Source organism: Hyperolius riggenbachi, chromosome 2 (assembly GCF_040937935.1).
Source record: "Hyperolius riggenbachi isolate aHypRig1 chromosome 2, aHypRig1.pri, whole genome shotgun sequence".
In the NCBI taxonomy this organism is placed as follows: domain Eukaryota; kingdom Metazoa; phylum Chordata; class Amphibia; order Anura; family Hyperoliidae; genus Hyperolius; species Hyperolius riggenbachi.
The window spans coordinates 364,322,775-364,345,682 of record NC_090647.1 but is presented as its reverse complement, the minus strand read 5'-3'; the positions used below and the strand labels follow the sequence as shown (position 1 = coordinate 364,345,682).

The window sequence follows — 22,908 nt, the reverse complement described above, 5'->3', positions numbered from 1 at the left end:
TTCGTTGCACAATGATGGAGCAAAAACGACGCATGCGTTTCATTAAAGAAAAAAAACAAAACATTACTGAGCATGTGCAACACACACAACACAGCAGATTTATTGCTAAACGCACAGCATGCAGCACTCTCTAAATATTGCTACACGTTACACACAATGCAATGTATACACTGTGGATGTTGCACAGACTTAATATTGCTGTGCGTTAGTCTACGTTAAAACATTTTCTAACGTGCGACTTTAACGTTGCACTGTTAAAGAGGCTTAAGTGTAAATGGGGCCTTAATGTGCAATCTCTGCATGTTAGGTTAACCAAGCTTCTGTGAATTTACCCCATAATTATATAAACAAAGATGTATACAATAAATATGCGAATGAGGCAGTCAATGTACAGTTTATCCCGTGTCACATGTGAGTTCAGGCACAGTTTAAGTCAAATGGCACAAAACTATTTCAAGTTATATGTCCTTCATAAGTGCAAAGTCTGGATTTGTTCTGGCAATAAAGATGCAAGGCTGGTAAGGGTTGGCAGTACCAGGTACCAAGTCATATAATGGAAGTGTATTATGTCAAGCCTACCTGCTTGTATGTTCTTTCTGCTACACACATCAAGAAGAAGAACATCCATGTTAGGCAGATACGCAGCACCAGGTTAACAGTTGACAGAATTATTAGCAATGGTGATGGAGGGCTCCCACAGAACACTGCTAGAAGTTCCCTGCCAGATATTGAAAGGATCTGCTCCATATCCCGCTGGTGACACAAGTGAAAGAGGAAGGGGAAGATCGCAAGGCCCAAAGTGACCACGTTTCCCAACATCTGATAGCCCACACCATGTTCATAGGATCTCACCTGTATATTACAAAAAGCAAACATGTTATTGTGTCTAGACAGAAAATGAAAAGCATGCATTTTTTCTGTCTTTTCAGGTTATTTTTCTTTTGTATTACACACAGTGAAATTGAGGAGAGAGCCCTAGGGTACTTGTTTAAAGTAGAACTACAATCAAAATGTAACCTCTGCTCTAATAGATTAGCCACATGATTATGAGTTAGAAAAATCTTGTTTATTTGGTAATCTCAATGTTGTTCTATCACCAGGTATTATTGAAAGGTGGTTGTTAAATAAAGACTCTTCCAAACCTATCTCTAAATTTTATTCCAATTTAATGGAAAATAAATATAATTCTATAATCTCTAGGATTTGGTTGGGATGGGAGGAGTGGGGGGAAGAGTTTCGATTATCGGATTGGCAAGATTTTGAGGAATCATATATGAAAACTGTTGTATGCTCCAGAGACAAACTTATACAGACACGTTGGTCTCACCAGATTTACTATACCCCTGTTAAAATTACCAAATTTGCAAAGGACTCCAATGATGCATGTTGGAGGTGTGGGCACAGTCCAGGCACATTTTAACATATGATTTGGGAGTGAGACAAAATACGTTCCTTTTGGGATAAAGTTTTACGATTTAAGGTCAGTTTGCATATATTCTCCTCTTACAAGTATTGTCTCCTGGGAATGGTGGACGATCTTTCTTTGAGTAAAAGTAAGAAAATACTGGTAAGGTTGCTTTTCTTCTATGCCAGGAAATGTATTGCTCTGGAGTGGAAGAAAGCTCCGGAACCTTCCATAACCCTGTGGAAACAATTAATCAATTCATCCTTACCTTTATACAGACTAACTTGGCTAGCAAGGGGATCTGCTTCTAAATTTTCCAAAGTGTGGGATGTTTGGGTAAACAATGAAAAATCAGCCATTGTTAATTTGGACGTGAATCTTAAAGAGAACCTCCAGACTAAAAATCGACTCAGCAGCACTGGAAAGGCCTGGTGTTTCTTTAACAGTTTCACAGCATCAGAACTTTGTTTCTCTTAGGGCCGGTTCACACTTGCGGTTCTCTGCCAAACGGACCGGATGACCTGACCGGATCCGGATCGGAACCGTACGGTTCTGATCCGGATCCGATCCGGATCCGGTCAGTTTGCATCAGGTGTTCATCAGGATGCGATCCGGATCCGTTTGGCAAAAGATAGTAGAAATAGAATAAAAATGTTGGGGTCTGGGAGGTCAGCAGAAGGTGGACCTGTGGAATCAGGCCCTCCGCTGTTTAGCACTCACCTCCACCTCCGACATACTGCCAACATCTCCAGCACGTTTAAAGTCACTGCTGCTCCACTCCAAAATGCTTGCCCATGTGTCCCCATCTAAAATCGCCGCTACAATACGCATAGGAAGTGGGGTAGAACATCCGGATTTTTAGCCAGTGTGTTGTGCGCTCTCCGGTTCTCATTGGTTTGTATTGGCCGGATGGTGCAGTCCGGCTCCGCTCCGGATACGGCTGCCGGAGGAGCCGGACCAAAAAATAGCGCATGTTGGGTCTTATGCCGGAGTCCGGATCCGGTCCGGATCCGGTCCGGACGAAACGGACGCATGTGAACGGACGCATAGGCTTTCATTGCTATGCCGTGCGTCCGTTCCGTTCGTTCTGCATGCGGTCCGGCTCCGGCACGGCGATTCCGGACGGCGACCGCTAATGTGAACCGGGCCTATACAAGTCTCATTTTTAGCTGCACAGAAAAAACTGCCTGGGCATTTTTCCCCTGATGCTGTGCAAAGCATGATGGGATTTCTGATGTTGTTCTCGTTCTGCTTTTTTGGTGTTTGTTTGTTTTTTACATTTTGAATTTGAGATTTGAAGCCTAGCACGTGCAGCTGGGAGGAGTTATCAGGACACAGGACAGTTGGAACTGTGTCTCATGCTCCCTGTCACCTCCTTTCAACCAAAAAGATGGCTGCCCTCATGACAAAGATGGCAGCCCCCATGAATCACAAACATTTGCCTGTTCTTTTAAAACATAACTAATGTAACTTAATGACAGTATGTTTGTTTTGGCTGAAGTTCCCCTTTAACATAGTGGACTCCTTGTAAGCTGTATATAGGGTCTCTTCTGCCCCTCTAAATGGAATATACAGGGTTTTTTTTTCTGTCCTCATAAAGCTCTTATATCTATTAATTTTCTACCTGATGTGACTCATTTTCGTCAACTGTTTCATGATCAGCCCTGGTTGTATTTAACCTATACTGTTGTTTTATACTGACTTTAGTTGTATGTATGTGGAATCTGCTCTTCATGGTGTAGTATGGCAACACTTTTATATGATAATGTTGGTCTCCACTGTCAACTGACCTTGTCTGTTTTTTGTTGTGTGTTTTAAAATTCAATAAAACGAATTTCAAAAGAAAAATCTCGTTTACAAAAAAGTGCCTGAATGGGTTTATAGATTTTTCATTCTTATTAGTCACCAAGCCACCGCACTGGCCTGTCCAGGCTGATCTCTGAGTGCAAGAGATGAGGCATTATTTACAGAGGGGAACTTCAGTGAACAAGGTGTGAAACAAAAGTGACCGACACGCGTCCAAGGACACAAAACGGCCACCATAAACCATTCGCCTGAGCCTGTTTGCACCCACCTCTTCACTCTTATATGCCACTATCTCAATGGATATGTGAGTTGCTTTTGCATCTGGTTTGCCTAATACTGTACACTATACAGTGTGAGTACACAAGCAGTGCTAGTCTCTTTCTTTACGTATACCAGAGAATGTTATTCCTTCTCATACGGAGTAGGCAGAGTAGTTGCACACTACATGTCTGCAGCAAAGCTGCACAAAATGGTGCAGGGAAATTTGGGCCCACCATGTGCCGCCATAGACCGTAATATGAATTACAGTTATAGTGGAAGCTCAGACAATAATTTGGTCTCAGTCAAAAGACAGAGCCCAAATTACTTTTTAAAATGCGTAGTTCGGCCGCCAGCAAGATCTGGCAGAGGAATTACATCGTACCCCTTGAGTCTATGGCAGCCTGGAGGGGAATAGTAATTGATGCCATCAGGACTTTTGCAGAAGCAGGGTGAGCCATTTTTCTACTTCACCCTGCACCCAAATTTCCCAGCACCATTTTTGCATGAATGTGTCTGCAGAGCCATACAATACAGATACCCCATCGCAACCAGCCACTATTACAACTCCTATTCAAGTGCCACACTGTCTCTTCTATTTTGTTTTCTTTTTATAGAAAAAAAAATCGAGCAGGTAATAAAGCTACATAGTCAATCAGGAGTTGAAAGACTTGGTTTACTTCAATGCTATTCCAGACTAGTTTTGTTTTAATAAGAAAAAAAGGCAATGTGAAGAGTGCAACAGCCTATATCAATCAGCAATCATCTATTTTTTTTTCTACCTGTGCTAAGACTAAAGAAGAATGAGCAGAGAATAATAATATAATACTAAATAAGCAGTCCTCAAAATGGATCAGAGTTGGTAAATATCTTGGGGAGCATATAGCTCTCTCAATTAACCAACTCACTATGGGCCCCAAAACTTAAGCACCAAGCTTAATCAACAACAAAAATCAAAGCTTACAGAGGTCTCAGGGTTCCATGAAAAATACAAAGCTTTATTTTGGACACAAAAATCACAGCAACCAATATTAAAATCAATTAAAACCTCAGAGTCACATACAACACTCCATTCACACAGGCCACTCACTGATCCATTACCACACCACTGCAGCAATAGCTAGCATAAATCAGAAGATAAATGGTATATCAGATGGTATATCAATTGTGCAAAACTAGCCACCTAAGAAATTCTACAAAATCTGGGCAACTGGACATCTAGCGAAAAGCTTGAGTGCACTCAGACTGATTACGAGCTCGCAAAAGGATTATGCTTGCTCTAAAAGTCCTGCTAATAGCTATAGCCAGTAATATCACAGCATCCACAATGCATACATTTTAGGCACAGTTCATGATTCGTCAGCAATGCTTGTGGGCAGTTAAGCACAGTTCATCAGCAAAGCTTGTGAGCAGTAAAGGTACCAGTTCTACATAGAGATCATATATACAGCAAGGGAATTTAACTTCTACCACTGTATCCATAGTTAGACAGGCATAGGTTACCTTCAATATCCGCTAACCTGCGGGTCCCCCACACTCTGTGGTCCGCATGATCCCAGCATAGGAAATCCAACTGCTCTGCTACTTACATACGCTGCAGCAATATGTTTAATCAGCAAATGTGGTCTGGGCTGAAGTCACGCACGGTCCACCCACTCATTGCAGCTAATTTACAGCGTGACAGCGGGGATCTAGCGTGTGGTCGACTTGGAGTGGTGACTAAGGCCGGCCTCCCGAGACTCCTCTCACTTACATGTTTCGCCCAATGGGCTTCCTCAGAGTGACGTCAGGGGGCGTGGCAGGTTGTCACCTAGGCTTTTTATATGCATCAGGGAATCATTTGACCCTTCCCATACGGCCAGAAAGCATGTAAGAGAAACATCACAGTTTGCTTACATGTGAAGTGTGGTCCGGTGTTAGTCGAGAAGCAGAAATGCAGACATCAATGTTGCTTACATGCAACATATAAATGAATGGGGGAAAGTTTGAGCCTATTGCCATTTAAATATGTTTGTGTGTACAACTTCAAAGTGGTAATCTCCTTTTTTGCAATTTCTTTGTGAAGTGATTGGTGTATTATGCCTTCTTAATACACCAAGCATTACTTTATAGTAGGAGGGCTTTTCTGTCACTTTTAGCCCCCTATACATTCCTAGTGGTTTGGGTCACCCCGAGCTGCTTGGTTACTCTGTTTGTGAAGTTACTGTTACAAAGAGATGCCAGCACATTTGAAAATGTAATATTAGATATACAGCATACTCCAGTGAGCTTGCTTTCTCACCTACAGTTTTATTATTGTTATTCTGTGTATGCAATCTGGACATGCAATACTGCTATGTGACAAATGTTTAAAGGGACTCCGAGCAGTGCAGAAACTATGGAAAGATGCATATCATTTTAAAGCTCTCTTTCTCCTCTTTCCAATGATATATAAACCACCACCCTACGCCTTTTAGTTTTCGCTATTTTTGTGATTGAAATTGCAGCGGCCGCGATTTCAATCGCGAAAATAGAGAAAACTAAAAGGTGTAGGGTGACGATTTAGGTGTCGCCAGAAAGAGGAGAAAGAGATCTTTAAAATGATATCCATCTTTCCATAGTTACTTGTATTACACAGGACGACACTTTCCCCAGTGTCAGCAGCTCCATTCAGCAGAATGGAGCTGCTGACTTTAGGAAAAAGTCGCCCTGTGTAATACAATGTAACTATGGAAAGATGGATATCATTTTAAAGCTCTCTTTCTCCTCTTTCTGGCGACACCTAAATCGTCACCCTACGCCTTTTAGTTTTCGCTATTTTTGTGATTGAAATTGCAGCGGCCGCGATTTCAAATTGCGAAAATGAAGAAGACTAAAAGGCGTAGGGTGACAATTTAGGTGTCGCCAGAAAGAGGAGAAAGAGAGCTTTAAAATGATATCCATCTTTCCATAGTTACTTGTATTACACAGGATGACACTTTCCCCAGTGTCAGCAGCTCCATTCAGCAGAATGGAGCTGCTGACTTTAGGAAAAAGTCGCCCTGTGTAATACAATGTAACTATGGAAAGATGGATATCATTTTAAAGCTCTCTTTCTCCTCTTTCTGGCGACACCTAAATCGTCACCCTACGCCTTTTAGTTTTCTCTATTTTCGTGATTGAAATCGCGGCCGCTGCAATTTCAATCGCGAAAATTGAGAAAATTGAAAGGCGTAGGGCAGCGGTTTATATATCATTGGAAAGAGGAGAAAGAGAGCTTTAAAATGATATGTATCTTTCCATAGTTTCTGCACTGCTCGGAGTCCCTTTAAGCCCATAAGCCCTTCTGATTATTCCATAAAGATTTTGGTTCAGGGGCGTAGGAATAGCTATAGCAGTCATAGCAGCTGCTATGGAGCCCTGGAGCATAGGGGGCCCAGGAGGTAGTTTATGTGTTCACCAATAACTTCCTTGTGTTTCACCACCTTCTGACTTTGTCTCAGTGCCCATGAACTATGTGCAGTGTTGATTGCATAAGAATATACATTTCCAATTTAACCATATCCATAGGATAGGGGCAGGTGGCATTGCTTAAGAGTGACTACATCTTAGGGACACTTGAAAATGTTGCTATGGGGCCCCATGATCTCTAGCTACGCCACTGTATCTAGTTTCTGTATTTACTTTGTTGCCAATTTATATACTAATTGCTAAGCTTCACGGCAACTCAGATCCTTTCCTCCCTGGCCACAGACAATGTGTTACAAGCCTCACTAGCAGTGTAGTTGGTGACTACTTTGGTTTGGAAATGCTCTCAAACTCATCCTCTAGGATGATCTAGGATGAGCTCTCCTCCAAACTTCATTCTAGTAGCTGGAGCTGAAAAATGGGTGGGATCACATGCTGCCATGAAGATTCACCACAAAAGAGAAGAACAATGGGTAAACATACAATTCTCCTCATTCCCTGGTGCCTCTGATGCATGATTCAGGGAATAAACTTGCAAAAATAGGTTGGGTGCAATAAACTTTGGTTTCATTCATGTAAAGACATAGCTGAAGGTATAAAATGTTCCAAAAATTAACGTAGAATACAGCAGGTTCAGTTCTATAGTGATACAGAAATATGTTGCAGGATGACCAGCTAGTTCAGAAGTCATAGCTATAGACACTTTCGCAATAGGCTGCATGGGAAGCTCAATTACCATTAGTAGAGTGCTGCTTGGATTGTCTTTATTTTTTAGGAGATAATAGTTCTTGAACAAGCCATTTGACCTTTCTGGTATCCATTCAGCACAGCAAACAATTTTTCTGAAAGCAAAGTATTTCATGGAATTCACATTTGCATTTAAACAAGCCTAGACAATCAAGGCGTAAAGTAATTGAAAATTCTGCTAAAGGCAAAGTAATCTCCTGGTTAATGTGGAAAGATGACACTACTTTTGGCAGGGAATGCAGCAATGGTCTTAAAAATGCTCAATCTTCAAAAAATGTTAGAAAAAGTTAATTTTCTTTAGGAGCCACTATCTCTGACTCTCTACCTATATACCCTAAAGGTGCGTACACACACACTACAACAGCCAACGACGGGTCTGTCGGCACCTCCCACTGGGCGGGTTTTCAGCAGACTGCAGTGCGTGTGTACGCACTGTCGGCGGACTGATAAGGCTGTTCCTGAACGATTCGCCGGGTGGATCGTTCAGGAACAGCCTTATCAGTCCGCCGACAGTGCGTACGCAAGCACTACAGTCTGCTGAAAGTCCGCCCAGTGGGAGGGTCCGACGGACCCGTCGTTTGCTTCTGTAGTGCGTGTGTACGCACCTTAAGAAAAAGTGATACTTAAGATACTTAAGTTAAAACAAAGTGAAGAGATAAACAATTGTATCTATCTGCAAAACGCTAGAGGTTTTTGAAGCAGATTTCAGAGCGATTTAGGCATATTTAGAGATGTTTTCTAAACATGCGTAGCGTTTTTTGGAGTGTTTTTGTGTAGCAGATTACAAATATTGTTACAGTAAAAGCTGTTACTGAACAGCTTCTGTTACAAAAACGCCTGGAAAACTGCTCTGATCTAGCGTTTTTCAGAACGGTTTGAGTTTTTCCTATACTTTAACATTGATGCAGAAACGCCTTAGAAATCTAAAAAATGCTACAGCCCCCGAGTTTGCATTTGTGGAAAAAACGAACCTCTCTGGTGTGCACCATCCCATTCACTTTCCTTAGCCAAGCGGTTTTTCTCCCTGCAAGCGTTTTAAAAAAATGCTTCAGAACCAATCTGGCGTGCACCAGCCCTTAGAGTGCTCAAATATATGAACTATTGACCTTTTTTATATCTCCTCTCCTGGCAGAGAACTGGGCTTCCTAGAGAAAAGTATTTTATGGCTGTAATTCCTTATCAGTAGTCCGACTGGGTCCCCGACTGAATTAAAACTGTCAATTACATAGTAATGCAAAATGCTAATTTTAACTCTTTCAGGTAGAAAAAGAAGAAAAACATCACAATATATTGATTTGTGTGGTATGCACTATGCATACACATGTCTGTCTATCTCATCATGTCACATGTCACTTAAGGTTTCCTTTAATGGTCAGGTTTATAAGTTAGCAAGATTCTACTGGACTAAAAGGCAGTGTTTTAACAGTAAAGACAAATGCCACTTTGGAAAGGAAGACTTGGACAAAGGCTTGATTGTAAGTAACCTCAATATTAGAGGGACTGGAGGGAATGCAGAGGTCATTGGAATATTCTACTGCTGAACTAGATCATTCACCTCTGGGGGTTGGAAACAATCACCGTTGTCAAGTTGTCAAGACAGAAAGTCTGCCTGTTGATTCACAACACCTGGAAAATGGAATGAATTTTTTTCGATCTTAAAGATGCAGTTTGACCCAGGCCATCGCAGGCAACAGTCCTCTGAGTGGAGCCAGACTGTGAGTCACTCTCTGGCAAGGATGTATGCTACGTCCACTTTGCGGTCTATCTGAATGCGGACTAATCTTCTATTCACCGAGTGAGCAAATGATTTCAGCTCCAAGATGTGTGACAGAGGATCAGGATACTCTAGGATTTAGTTGAGTACAGTCAAACTGTGACTTTCTCCCTGTTCTAGAATGTATGCTACTTCCACGTTTGTTGACTAGCTGTACATGGGCCAACCTTCCTTCCACCAGGTGACCAAATGATTTCAGCACCAATCAGCTTCAACTTCTAAATGTTTGACACAGGATAGGGATACTATAGAATCCAGGATGCCTGTACATCCTGATGCAAATAAAGTGCTTTCCATCCTTGGTGAATGGTGTTTGGTGTAATTGTGATCCAAGATGTGGTAAGAAGAAAATAGATTCTTAATACATTTTCCTGCCTTGTTCAAAACCAAAAACTGTTTGATATTTAAGGACAGATGGATTATTTGGGATAGAGAAACGTTGTTTGACCGGAGCACAAACCCCAACTGAAAATGACATGTATCACTGAAAATATTTGACCTTCAGAATAGTGGCTGTTAACGATCCTATTACTTGAAGAGATTAAAAAAGCAAAGGCAGGATTGAAATATCACTGTTTTGGCTAGGCTTTGGATCACCTGGATCTTTTGCTGGAGGAAGCCCCACTGTGTTTGAGTGAGTGTTTAACGGGACCATACATTCACCAAAGTTCTTGATGGTATCAGTTGGCTTTTCTGGACATTTGAAAACTTCTGAAATTATTTTGAAATCTAGTGAAAGTTTTAGTTGTTTGCCTGTAAAATGACTGACTGTACAGACCTTATTTTGAAATATCTTACTTTGTTATATTCCTTCATTTGAGATCTAAATGTGGATGTCAGGATCGTGATTTTCACCTATAATGAAATATTAATGAATGAGGCCTTTCAGCCTTACACTTTTTAAACTAGAGCAATAGTTCCTTGAGAAATGTTTGTAGGAATGAAGAATGCTGGTGGATGAGTTCTGAAACACCAATCGAGGTATGGTTATTGTCTAAAAAGGATCTGAAATGTCTACACGGAACTGTTGAAGCCTGGCACATACTGGTCAGGCCTGAGTAGGCAAATCCTCAAAAATGTCTTAGCATTCCCTTAGGTTTTGCTGTGGTGGACTTGATGGTTTTCATCAAGGTACCCTGAGCCTGAGAATTATTTGATCCCTGCCTGTATTAATGTCATGAATTTGTAAGCATATTGGCGCTATTGGGAAGCAAATTTCTGCTTGATCCTTGTGTTTTTGGGGTTTGAGACCTGATTTGCTGAGTGGCTCTGTTGATTTCAGTATCCATTTTGGAAGCATCTATGCAAGCTCTATGCATCATGCTACAGAAGCTCAATACAAGGTTCCATGTTTTGTCTGGCAGAAAATGCTGCAATGATACAGCCTATAAGCAGGTCTCTTCTTACCTCTATAAAATATCTTAAAATAAATAGAAATAGCATTGTTGTACATTTTACAGTATTTTCAAAGGCAACTCAATAACCATTGTCAATTTGCCATTTCATGAGGTGTAATATAAAGGCAAATAGAACACAGAACAGCTGCTTCACATGATGAGTAGATTAATTAAAACACATCTTAATGCCATCAACCTGACAATGATGTTATGTCCAGGGATTAGGAGCTCCATACATTTCATTAAATGGGATAATTACTGCTTTAACATTTTTGCCTACGCATTGAACTGAGCTTCAAACACCCAAGTAGAATGTCAGGGGTGAGTTTATGAAGGTCATTATCACAATGAAAATGATAAATATAGAGCAAAAGCAGATGGCTCAAGGATATATCACATATCACTATTAAAGTCACTCTACATAGAGATGGCATTTTGTGGGCTGAATACTGTTCAGCACACCACAGCATGGTGATATCAACAGTGTTCATGAGAATTATTCTATTCTTTTTATGCATGTATAATTGATGTAACTAGTCATCTGACTGATCCTTATTTTTATATTTTATTTATAGAGCATTAACAGATTATGCAACATTTCAATAGGAAATGAAAATTACGAAATTACAGTCAATGAATAGAAAAGTGATGCAAGAGAAGACAACTATGCCCAATCAAAGCTGTTAAAAACCTTGCTCTATATTTGCTCAAAACAAAGGAATGGAGAATTCCCTGTACTATAGCACATTAAACATGTATAGCAGTATAGTTTTGTACCATGTAAACCATAGGTAAAAGCAAGATGTTTTGAATCAAGATGATACCATTTATTGTATTTTCAAGTTAGCCAATAAATGGAATCATTCTGATTCAAAACGTCTTGTTTAGACATGTATAGTAATTATTCCCTGCAAAATTTTCAGTTAATAAATGATATAAACTCTAAGCTGCACACTACAGTTCTGTCTTTCTCTTTGTGGCCAGCACACATACACAGACTCTCTCAGAACTTTTATCTACAGCATTCAGGGATTAGAGAACAATCAGTAGCCTGGAGAGCTCCACACTACAGCAAAGCCAGCAGCAAGAACCACCCAGCGCACTGAAAAAGAACACACACACACACACACACACTTTTTAAACAAGCACTGTGAATATTTTGTACTGTATATTATTTATATTGACATTGATGTAATCAGTTTTTTTTTACTTTCTGTAATATTACAATCCTATAAATCAAGTAGATGGTGTATTTAACTGGTCACTCATTTTTGTATAAGTTTAAATATCTACTGTAAATCCTATTGTGTTGTAAAGGTCACCTTTCAGGGTACACTAAACAAAAAGTAGTGGAATATAAATAAATTAGTCATTAAAGACCAAATACCCACTTGTTTCATGATGATCCCACTAATATCCAGCACAGACATATCCGCCTTCTTACACTCATTCTTCTCCCATAGGATTGCACTAACTCTTTCCAACGTAGGGCTTGCACCTTGTAGCCAAAACAGTTGGTTCTGCAGAGACAAATACACCAAACACTGTAAATCTTCTTGGAGAACAAGAGGTACTAGATATGAAAAGTAAACAATTACTGCATGTGATCTAAACTTTTGCAGAGAAATAAAAAGGACACTTTATATTTCCTATGATTCTTGTTCAAGCGGTTTAGTTCCCTACTATGACTAGCATACAACTGATTTCCCCCCCTTAATTTAAAGGACAACTGAAGTGAGATGAATATGGAGGCTACTGCACTGAGCGCGCGCCCAGCCAGGCTGCAGCTCTCTTAAGCTGCTCCAGACCTTGTCTCAGATTTCTACACCTTTAAACCTATTTGTGCTAAAACTGGACCCAAAATACAGAGGAATTCCACCCACCACGACTAAGGCTACAACTACAACCAACCAGAACAATCGGATTACTTTGGATGGCAGAGATTTAAACTGGATTGAAACCCTCCATGAAGCCTACCATTCCTGAACACACGAAGCCTTCTAACAGCTGACCTGAAACAAGACCTTCAACCTCTCTGTGATTGCCCTCACTCCACCCTGTGAGTAATCCTTTATCCATTATCCAAAGCATATGCACCAAGTGACTATTTTCCACATTTATTTCATCATTTATCATCTAACTCTAAAACAAGGAACTTTACTTAAAATAAATCTATGATCCAACTCTGTGTAGGAATGAAAGCATTTTGCACAGATCCCTTTTCATCTCAGCATGATTCCAGAAGTAAAAGTTAACTGAAGAAGTCTATTGTCTCTAATGTCAACATACAAACACTCATCAAAGGACCTTTTCTCCCAAGAAACAATTACAAATTAACACCTCACTAGCTCTGCACTTAAAATCCTTTGGGATACTCAGGAAAAGCAGAAGGGGGCGGAGAGGCAGTGGATCCAAAAATAAACACCAGGGAAGCAACACTAGGCAAAGGGTAACAAGTTTGACAGTGAAGTCTAAAAAACATAGCTGTCCCCAGGAAAGCTCAATCACAGCCATACTCTGCAATGCCAGATCGATAAATAATAAGACTGCAACTATACATGACCTAATAGAGCTCTCTGATTTGACCAATTTGACAGAGACCTAGCTTGGGAAACATGCAGGCCCAACTCTTGAAGCAACTGTGCCGACCAATTATTCAGTCTTGCACTGTGAGAGACAAGTCTGCAAGGGTGGGGAGGTTGCCATATGCTTCAGAACCCCTTTGAACATAAGGCCCCTGGCCATAGGCCCCACTGAAACCTTTGAATGTCTTGCAGCCCAACTGTCAGCAGAGATGAACATCAACATATTGCTCATATACCGCCCCTCAGAAAATGGCGCAGCCTTTCTTAAAGAAATCTCTGAACTCTTGTTCTGCCTTACAGTGGAACACCCTAGATCAGGGGTGCCCACACTTTTTCGGCTCGCAAGCTAGTTTAAAATTTGCCGAGGCCAGGAGATCTACCAACGTCCCAAAATCCTAAGCACGCCCCCCGCGTAGGTTAGCCAGGTATATGTGCCTGCAGCATAGGTTACGTGCCCTCAGTGTAGGTTAGCCAGGTATAGGGGCCCTCAGTGTAGGTTAGCCAGGTATAGGGGCCCTCAGTGTAGGTTAGCCAGGTATAGGGGACCTCAGTGTAGGTTAGCCAGGTATAGGGGGCCCTCAGTGTAAGTTAGCCAGGTATAGGGGCCCTCAGTGTAGGTTAGCCAGGTATAGGGGCCCTCAGTGTAGGTTAGCCAGGTATAGGGGCCCTCAGTGTAGGTTCTCCAGGTATAGGGGCCCTCAGTGTAGGTTCGCCAGGTATAGGGGCCCTCAGTGTAGGTTCGCCAGGTATAGGGGCCCTCAATGTAGGTTAGCCAGGTATATGGGCCCTCAGTGTAGGTTAGCCAGGTATAGGGGACCTCAGTGTAGGTTAGCCAGGTATAGGGGCCCTCAGTGTAGGTTAGCCAGGTATAGGGGCCCTCAGTGTAGGTTCGCCAGGTATAGGGGCCCTCAGTGTAGGTTCGCCAGGTATAGGGGCCCTTAGTGTAGGTTAGCCAGGTATAGGGGCCCTCAGTGTAGGTTAGCCAGGTATAGGGGCCCTCAGTGTAGGTTAGCCAGGTATAGGGGCCCTTAGTGTAGGTTAGCCAGGTATATGGGCCCTATACCTGAGAAAGCCTGAGATCCTCCTATACCTGAGAAAGCCAGGTATAGGGGTCCTCAGTGTAGGTTAGCCAGGTATAGGGGCCCTCAGTGTAGGTTAGCCAGGTATAGGGGCCCTCAGTGTAGTAGCAGGCTGCGCAGGGGTCTGGGGGGGGGGGCGGCGCGGTGGGTAGCGGCGGCGATCGCGTACCACACGCAGCTAGCAAAGTGCTAGCTGCGTGTAGGGGAAAAACATTTTTGAAAATTGGCCCAGCGGGGCCTGAGAAATCCTGGTATAGGGGCCCTCAGTGTAGGTTGGCCAGGTATAGGGGCCCTCAGTGTAGGTTAGCCAGGTATAGGGGCCCTCAGTGTAGGTTAGCCAGGTATAGGGGCCCTCAGTGTAGGTTAGCCAGGTATATGGGCCCTCAGTGTAGGTTAGCCAGGTATATGTACCTGCAGCGTAGGTTAGCCAGGTCCTCTGAACTCCTGGAACCTCCGGCAGGCAGGCCACTGGCCAAAAAGGATGCAGGGGAGAAGACGCGGCGAAGAGAGAGGCGGCGCGGCCGCTAAGTCATGGCTGGGGGCGGCGCCGGGCACGTTACAAGCACGCACGTTGCAGGCTGCCTGCCGCCGCCCCCAGCCATGACGCATCGGCCGCGCCGCCTCTCTCCTCCCTCTCTCCTCGCCGCCTCACCTCCCCTGCATCCTTATTGGCCAGCGGTTTAAACGATCTACACAATTCACCATGCACAGTGGTTTGACAGCTCACTAAAGGACCTAAAAAAAGAAGTGCGCAGACTAGAAAGGAAGTGGCGAAAATCTCACCTGGTCTCTCACCTGGAAAGCTACCAAAATGCGATCACCAAGAAAAAATCCTCCTACCTATCACAGGAGATCGCAAAGGCCGCCAACAGGCCAGCCCAACTATTCCGCACAGTTGATAGACTCTGTAACCCATCCTGTCTAAGCCCTACTAGAACTCCCTCAAAGGAGCTATGTGAGAAATTTGCTCGCTACTTTGCTGACAAAGTATCCTCTATTCGGTCTCTCATTCAGTCCACAGCACCTAAGACTTATTCAACTCCTGGAAATAGTTGCAAAAACAACCTAACACCCTGGACTGGCTTCAAAAGTATTAGTGAGGAAGAGATCTCAGACATCCTCCGTCGCCTCCGCCAGACAACCTGCGACCTGGACCAACTAAACATATGCTGAAATGCCCTGACCTGCTTGGTCCAGCATTTCACAAAATAGTAAATTGCTCTCTGCAAACAGGGAGGTTTCCTACCTCTCTAAAAGAAGGTATCATCAAGCCCCTTCTTAAAAAACCTTCCATGGATCCAGATGCAATGGAGCAGCTACAGACCTGTCTCCAACCACCCCTTCTTAGGTAAAGTTATTAAAAAGGCTGTCTATCTGCAACTTGAAACCAGGCTGTCAGTAAACAACATCCTGGATCCTCTGCAATCTGGCTTTAAGAAACACCACAGCTGTGAAACAGCCCTCATCCAAGTCTGCAACGATCTGCTCATGGCAAGGGACAGAGGGGAATGCTCCATCCTAATCCTGTTGGATCTCTCAGCGGCTTTTGATACAGTTGACCAAGAAAACCTGCTTAACCCCCTTGCCGGTCCAATTCCCGCGGCAAGGGGGCAGCAGAGCACTTTTTTTTTAAATCATGTAGCGAGCCCAGGGCTCGCTACATGATAGCCGCTGAGCAGCGGCATCCCCCCACCCACTCCGATCGCCTCCGGCGATCAGAGTAAGCAGGAAATCCCGTACAAAACGGGATTTCCTGCTGGGCTTCCCCGGTCGCCATGGCGACGGGGCGGGATGACGTCACCGACGTCATGGACGTCGGGATGTCAGAGGGAATCCCGATCCACCCCTCAGCGCTGCCTGGCACTTATTGGCCAGGCTGCGCAGGGGTCTGGGGGGGGGGGGGTCGGGTAGCGGCGGCGTTCGCGTACCACCCGCAGCTAGCAAAGTGCTAGCTGCGTGTAGGGGAATTTTTTTTTTTTAAATCGTCCCAGCGGGGCCTGAGAAATCCTCCTACGCAGGTTACCCCGAGCTGAGCTCGGGATAACCGGCAAGGAGGTTAACAGACTGCAGGAGTACTGTGGCATCAGTGGATCAGTCCTCCAGTGGTTCAGATCATTCCTGACTGACAGAACACAGAGAGTATCCCTAGGATCTATAATGTCCAAACCTGCACCTCTACAATTTGGAGTGCCACAAGGATCAATCCTATCCCCTCTGCTGTTTGCAATATACATGTTGCCACTCGGTACACTTATCCAACGACATGGCCTGACGTACCACTGCTACGCCGATGACACACAGCTATACCTGTCCTTCAAACCTGGTGGAACAGACCTTACTCCAAAAATAAACTCTTGCTTAGCTGAGCTACAGGCATGGATGAACGATAACTGGTTGAAACTGAATGCTGACACAACTGAGGTCCTTTTTGTCCAAAGCCAGCGCTCACCATCAAAACAGCTCTATCCTAAAGCAACACCAATCAGGATTGGGAATTCAGACATAAACAGCTCCAACCTTGTGCGCAGCCTTGACGTACTAATCGATGGGGAATTGAGTTTCAGAAACCAAATTTCATCTGTAGTTAAATCTTCCTACTTTCATCTGAAGAACATCGCAAAGATTAATCTGATTCCCCCAGAGGATCTTCCAACCCTAGTTCACGCCTTCATCACATCACGGCTGGACTACTGCAATGCCCTTTATGCCGGCCTCCCCAAAAAGGACCTGCGTCACTGCTGCCAGATTGCTAACAAACCAGCCTCGCCACTGTCACATTACACTGATCCTTTGCTCACTGCACTGGCTACCAGTAGAATGGAGAATAATCTTCAAGATTGGACTGCTGAAATTCAAATCCCTGTACAATCTGGGCCCTGGATACATGAAGGACTTGCTGAAGCTGCACCACACCTCTCACGACCTCAGATCAGCAAATTCTATAAACTTGGTCATTCCCAGAGTGCACCTCAAAAAATCTGGAGATAGAGCCTTCTGTCAAGCTGCCCCTACTCTTTGGAACTCCCTGCCACACCCAGTAAAGACAGCACCATCCCTGGAGCTATTCAAATCCAGACTGATAAGCCACCTGTTTAGCCTGGCATTTCCGGACTTATAAAATTCTTCCTCTGTACCACGATGGTCTGAGCCATGCTTATGCGCTTTGAGTCCTACAGGAGAAAAGCGCTTTACAAATGTTATTTGTTGTTGTTGTTGCCATATTTATTTCCTTTTAACCAGGTTTACACCTCCTAGTGACCAGGCGATTTTTTACAATTCAGCACTGTGCAGTTTAATGGTTTATTGCACGGCCATGCAAGTTAGCACACAAATGAATTTTACCTCCTTTTCTTGTCACCAGTAGGGCTTTCTTTTGGTGGTCTCCGATCACTGCTGATCGCTGCGGTTTTTTTTTTTGTTTGTTTTTTTTTATAACAGCCTGCCAGCCGCGATCGCAAGCTGGCAGGCTGATCACAGAGCTCCACATCTCTGCAGGGAATCTCGCGCTCGTTCCATGCTAAACCCCATGCTAAACCCCATCCACAGGACTGGACGTTCAGTGCAAGGCGGATGGGAAGTGGTTAAACAATACCAGTTGCCTGCCAGCCCTGCTGGTCTATTTAGCTGCAGTAGTGTCTGAATAACACCAGAAAAATTCAGAAATGGGAAATCATAGACCTGTATGCTTAACATCAGTTGTGTGTAAAATGAAGGTATTCTGAGGCATGCTATACAAGACTTTATAGCACAGAATTATCTAATTCAACATTCAATCAACTCAACATTGTTATATTATGGATAGAGAACTGGTTAAGGGGCAGAGGACAAGGAGTGGTTCATAATCAAAATAGGAAATTGTTAGCAATAGGGTTCCACAACTAGATCCAATCCTTTTTAATTTACTTATTTCTGATTTAGTACATTGAATACAGAGTAATGTTGACATCTTTGCAGATGATACAGATTATACAGAATTATAGCATTATTAAGCAGAATAGTGACATTTTACAACAAAAATTTAACAGCATTGGCATATAGGCATATGAAATTTAATGTAGATAAATGTAAGGTAAAGCACCTTTAACAAATGGTAGAGCACCATACAAGATACATTTTGCTAAATGAAAATTACATTTTAAATGGTGATTTTTGTGAAATAAAAGCCTTAAAAGCCTAGAGATGTTAACACACAATGATGATGCAATTTATCATACAGGATAAGGCATTTTGTGCTGCATTTAGTCAGCTTAAAAACACTGAGGTCAACCCTGATTAGGCAGAGAAAAGTTATATACAACTTACAAAACTGTCTAATGTACTAATATGGTGATTATGTTCTATTTGTGAGGTATTTGGTCGAGGTTGTTTAGTTCATCTTATGAGTTTTTATTAAATGCTATATTGGGTAATGAATGTGGTCTATTGCAAACTATTGTACTAACTTCAGTTGCCAAACATCCATTGGTGTAAGACTATCTGTAGCAAATGTATGTTCTCCTATATCCCTTTTTGCAATAAAGGCCTAGTGAAAGAAAAAAAACACTGAGGTTTTCAAGGCAACTTCAATAAATACGGGGGAAACAGAAAACGCTGCATACAATGGGACTAAGCATCTTCGCAGACCCTCACTGCAATAAGTAAACCAAGAGTCTGCTGGTATTTGCCAGTGAACAAGCCCTAGGGGCTTGCAGGTTGAAGTAGTAAATTTGGCTGTGATATGTGTCCGTAAAAATTTGGGAGGTGCCCATGTTAACATACTGATTCGCCAGCTGCAGCCGGTAATTTGGGCACTGCGGTGGAGTTTCACTACTCTGTAGAGGAACTCATAACGTAAGTGGCAGTGTTAGGTTTAGATATGGGAGTTAGTGTTAGGCATAGGTAAAGGGGAAGTTAGTGTGAGAATAGGATAGTGCAGGACAATAATAGAATATTGGTAAAACTACCAATGTTCTGCTATACAGTACATAGCAGAAGAATATAGAATATCTGTAAAATGACTATTTTCTACTGTCAGGTTATATCTCATGCCCGTATTTCACTGTGGTGCCTTTATAGGTATGGCTTGCAGGTATAGGTGGGTGGGAGCATGTACTGTGAGCCTTTAGGGGAGAGTAAGGTAGGGTGGGTAAAAGGAATGTGAGGGGGTCATTTTGAATAGTGGAGAAAAAGCTTAACCAGTTGTGTACCGCTGATATATATTTATATATTCGATATACGCACTGTTTACTTACCACCACCACGCGCGATCAGTGCATCGCTCCCGTTTGCTTTCGCTATGCTGTTCTTCCGTGATCGGGGAATGGGAAACAGCTGTTTCCAACCCCAATCACTGTACCTGTGATGAATGAGAGCTACGTCTAGTGAGACAGCCTCATTCATCAAAACCAAAAGTGAACAGATGCACACTATAGTTCCTGCTTACGGTTTACAGTAATCGGGAGCTATGTTCAGTGCCATTTTGTGGCCAAAAAGTAAACTACATCCAAATACACCATTATACACATTTACATAGAAAAATAAAATATATTTTTTAACCCCTTCCACCCCTACCCCATAGTTACCAAAATAAAACACTTGCAAAAAAAATAAATACATAATTTAAAAAAAATAAATACATAGTTACCTTAGGGACTTTTTTAATATGTATGTCATGAGGGTATATTACTGTTATTTTTGTATATAAAGGCTTGTATTTATTATTACAGTAACAAAAAAAGCACTAAATGGAAAAATACACCTTTATTTTCAAATAAAATATTATCACCATACACTGTACTAGGGACACAATTTATATGTTGCAATGACTGGGACAAATGGCCAAATAAAATGTGCAAGTTTTATGTATCGAAGCACATTTTATTTTAAAACTATAATGGTAGAAAGTTGAGTAATAATGTTTATTTTCATTTGTTTTCTTCTTCTTCCCTGTAAAATGCGTATGAAATAAAATAATTCTTAGCAAAATGTACTGCCCAAAGAAAGCCTAGTTTATCCTGGAAAATATAATATATAGATCATTACAGTGTGATAAGTAGCGATAAAGTTAACCAGTTCAGCCTATCTGGAGGACGAGCATGTTCGTGCAGATAGGCTATGGTGCTGCTGCGGCACCGCACGTGCTCCCACCACCTGCCGTTAGTCCCCCGATCAGTGAATGGGAATATAGTTCCCATTCATCGATCTAAGTCCCCCGCAGAAAAACCAACGATCTCTTATCAGAGACCGCCGTCTTTCTTAAATAAAAAAATCCTGTCCTCTTTCTAGTTCCTGGATGCGAGATCATTCACAACCAGGACTTTGACTGTGGCCATCTTGTGGCCAAATAGTAAACTACACCCACATACATTTTTTATTAAACAATTACATTATTTTACATTTAAAATTAGCTGTTTCCCTCCCACACCAAAAATTACCCAAATACATTTTTTAATTAAAAAAAAATTAAAAAAATTACAATTGAAAAAAAAAAAAAAATATAGCAAATATTTACCTAAGGGTCTGAACTTTTTGAATATGCATGTCAAGAGAGTATATTATATTTTTTTTAATTATAAGCTTGTAAATAGTGATGGATGCAAATTTAAAAAATCCACCTTTATTTCTAAATAAAATAACGGCACCATAAATTGTGCTAGGGACATAATTTAAATGGTGTAATAACCGGGACAAATGGGCAAACAAAATACATGAGTTTCAATTACGGTAGCATATATTAATTTCAAACTATAATGGCCAAAAACTGAGAAAAAATGATTTTTTTTCCATTTCTCTCAATCTTCCTGTTAAAATGGATTTAGAAAAAAATAATTCTTAGGAAAATGTACCACCCAAAGAAAGCCTAATTAGTGGCGGAAAAACGAGATATAGATCAATTCATTGTAATAAGTAGTAATAAAGTTATTGGTGAATGAATGGGGGGTGAACGTAGCTTGGATGCATAAGGTTTTCGACACTGTGGGGCTGAACCGGTTAAAGTTCCAAAAAAGGATATCCCACTACACTAATTGGCAAGGTAAAAAAAATTCAACGCTTTATTTAGAACATCATTTGACGTTCTAAATAAAGCCTTGGATTTTTTACCTTGCCAATCGGTGTAGCGGTATATCCTTTTTTGGAACCTTTGCTTGGAGACGTTTGGATCCTTAGCTCCCCTTTGGCTCTGCAGTGGTGGTTGCAGCGGCTCTATCTTCCATTGCTATCTAGCGATAAAGTTATTGGCAAATGAATGGGAGGAGAGTGATGTGAAAATGGCTCTGGTACAAAAGGGGAAAAAACATGTTGTAGGGAAGTGGTTAAAATAAAATGTATATTGCATGTTAACAGGAGGCATTTACTTCATATTTTTAGTCTTCACATTTATAACGTAAAATAGCAAATTTCTAGATTTTGCTCACCAGTTGGAATATATCTTTTGTTGGAGAGTTTCTGTTTTCTCCTGCATGATTCTGGGTGATCTCATCATCGGTGTCACTCTCACAGGATGATAGACATTGTGGTCCAAGCAACAAATCATCCACCAGCATATCATCAGTCTCTGAGCCCTGCCGGGTGCTCTCTGAGTCCTGATGGGAGACTGGGTAAGTGCGGGAACTGCAGCTTACACCAGACCTACTGCCCTGCCAGAGCAGAAGGACAAGTAAGAACAAGAGCAGAAGATCACCACAGATCAATAAAATAAAAATTGGCTGCTAACATGTCATTCTGTTTTTAACTACTTCATAGACAGAGACATCACATAAATAGACACTCTGATTTGCGCACAGTGTCAGCTTTATTATAGTACCTGCTTGGTACAGAAACCAAACACAGTGGCCTCAATTCACGAAGATCATACTGGAGATAAGGCAAGAGAAAACTTACCACCACACATCGATCTTGCCTTATTAAGGTGTAGAGATAAGTTTTCACAGTGAGAGAGTTATCTTATCATTTCTGTCCTTAAGTTACCTCCTCTGTAGTTATTTTCACATGCAGTTACAGCCTGTCTTTAACTTTAGAATTCTGCAGTTATTTTAAGGATTGAATAGTTAACTTTATAAATCTCTCCTTAACTTAAAGACAAAAGAGTTAAGTTTACTACATGCCTTATCACCATCGTGATAACACTAGAAACAGCTGAGAAACGTTATTAAAGACAGGAGATAAGCTTAGTGAATTGAGGCCAAAATATGACTATTTTGTTGATCCAACTTTATGCAAAGTCTTTACATAGCCAGGCTTGGAACCAATGGGACCTGTGATCTCCTCACACAAACATTGCAAAAGGTTGCCATGGGAAGCTGGTTTCCAGAAATGCCTTCGTAGGGCATGCTCAAGAATAGCAATATGTACTAAGGCAAGTTCCACACTTAATAAATGCGTCAGATTGGCTGGTGGTTACTTTTCTGTTGTGTAGCTTAGTTGATGATATTGTTTATAAGTACAGAAGGGA

At 41.9% G+C, this 22,908-nt stretch overlaps 1 protein-coding gene across 3 annotated transcripts in view; it reads right to left on the bottom strand.

The window, feature by feature from the left end:
• Positions 1-22,908, bottom strand: part of PHTF1 (putative homeodomain transcription factor 1) — a 302,980-nt gene that overhangs the window by 90,192 nt on the left and 189,880 nt on the right. For all 3 annotated transcript variants that reach the window (XM_068269713.1, XM_068269715.1, XM_068269714.1), the window contains exons 10-12: positions 21,872-22,093; positions 12,205-12,333; positions 580-852 (exon numbers count right to left, since the gene is read on the bottom strand). In XM_068269713.1, the coding sequence (XP_068125814.1) occupies positions 580-852; positions 12,205-12,333; positions 21,872-22,093 (624 nt within the window). The remainder of the gene's footprint in view (positions 1-579; positions 853-12,204; positions 12,334-21,871; positions 22,094-22,908) is intronic.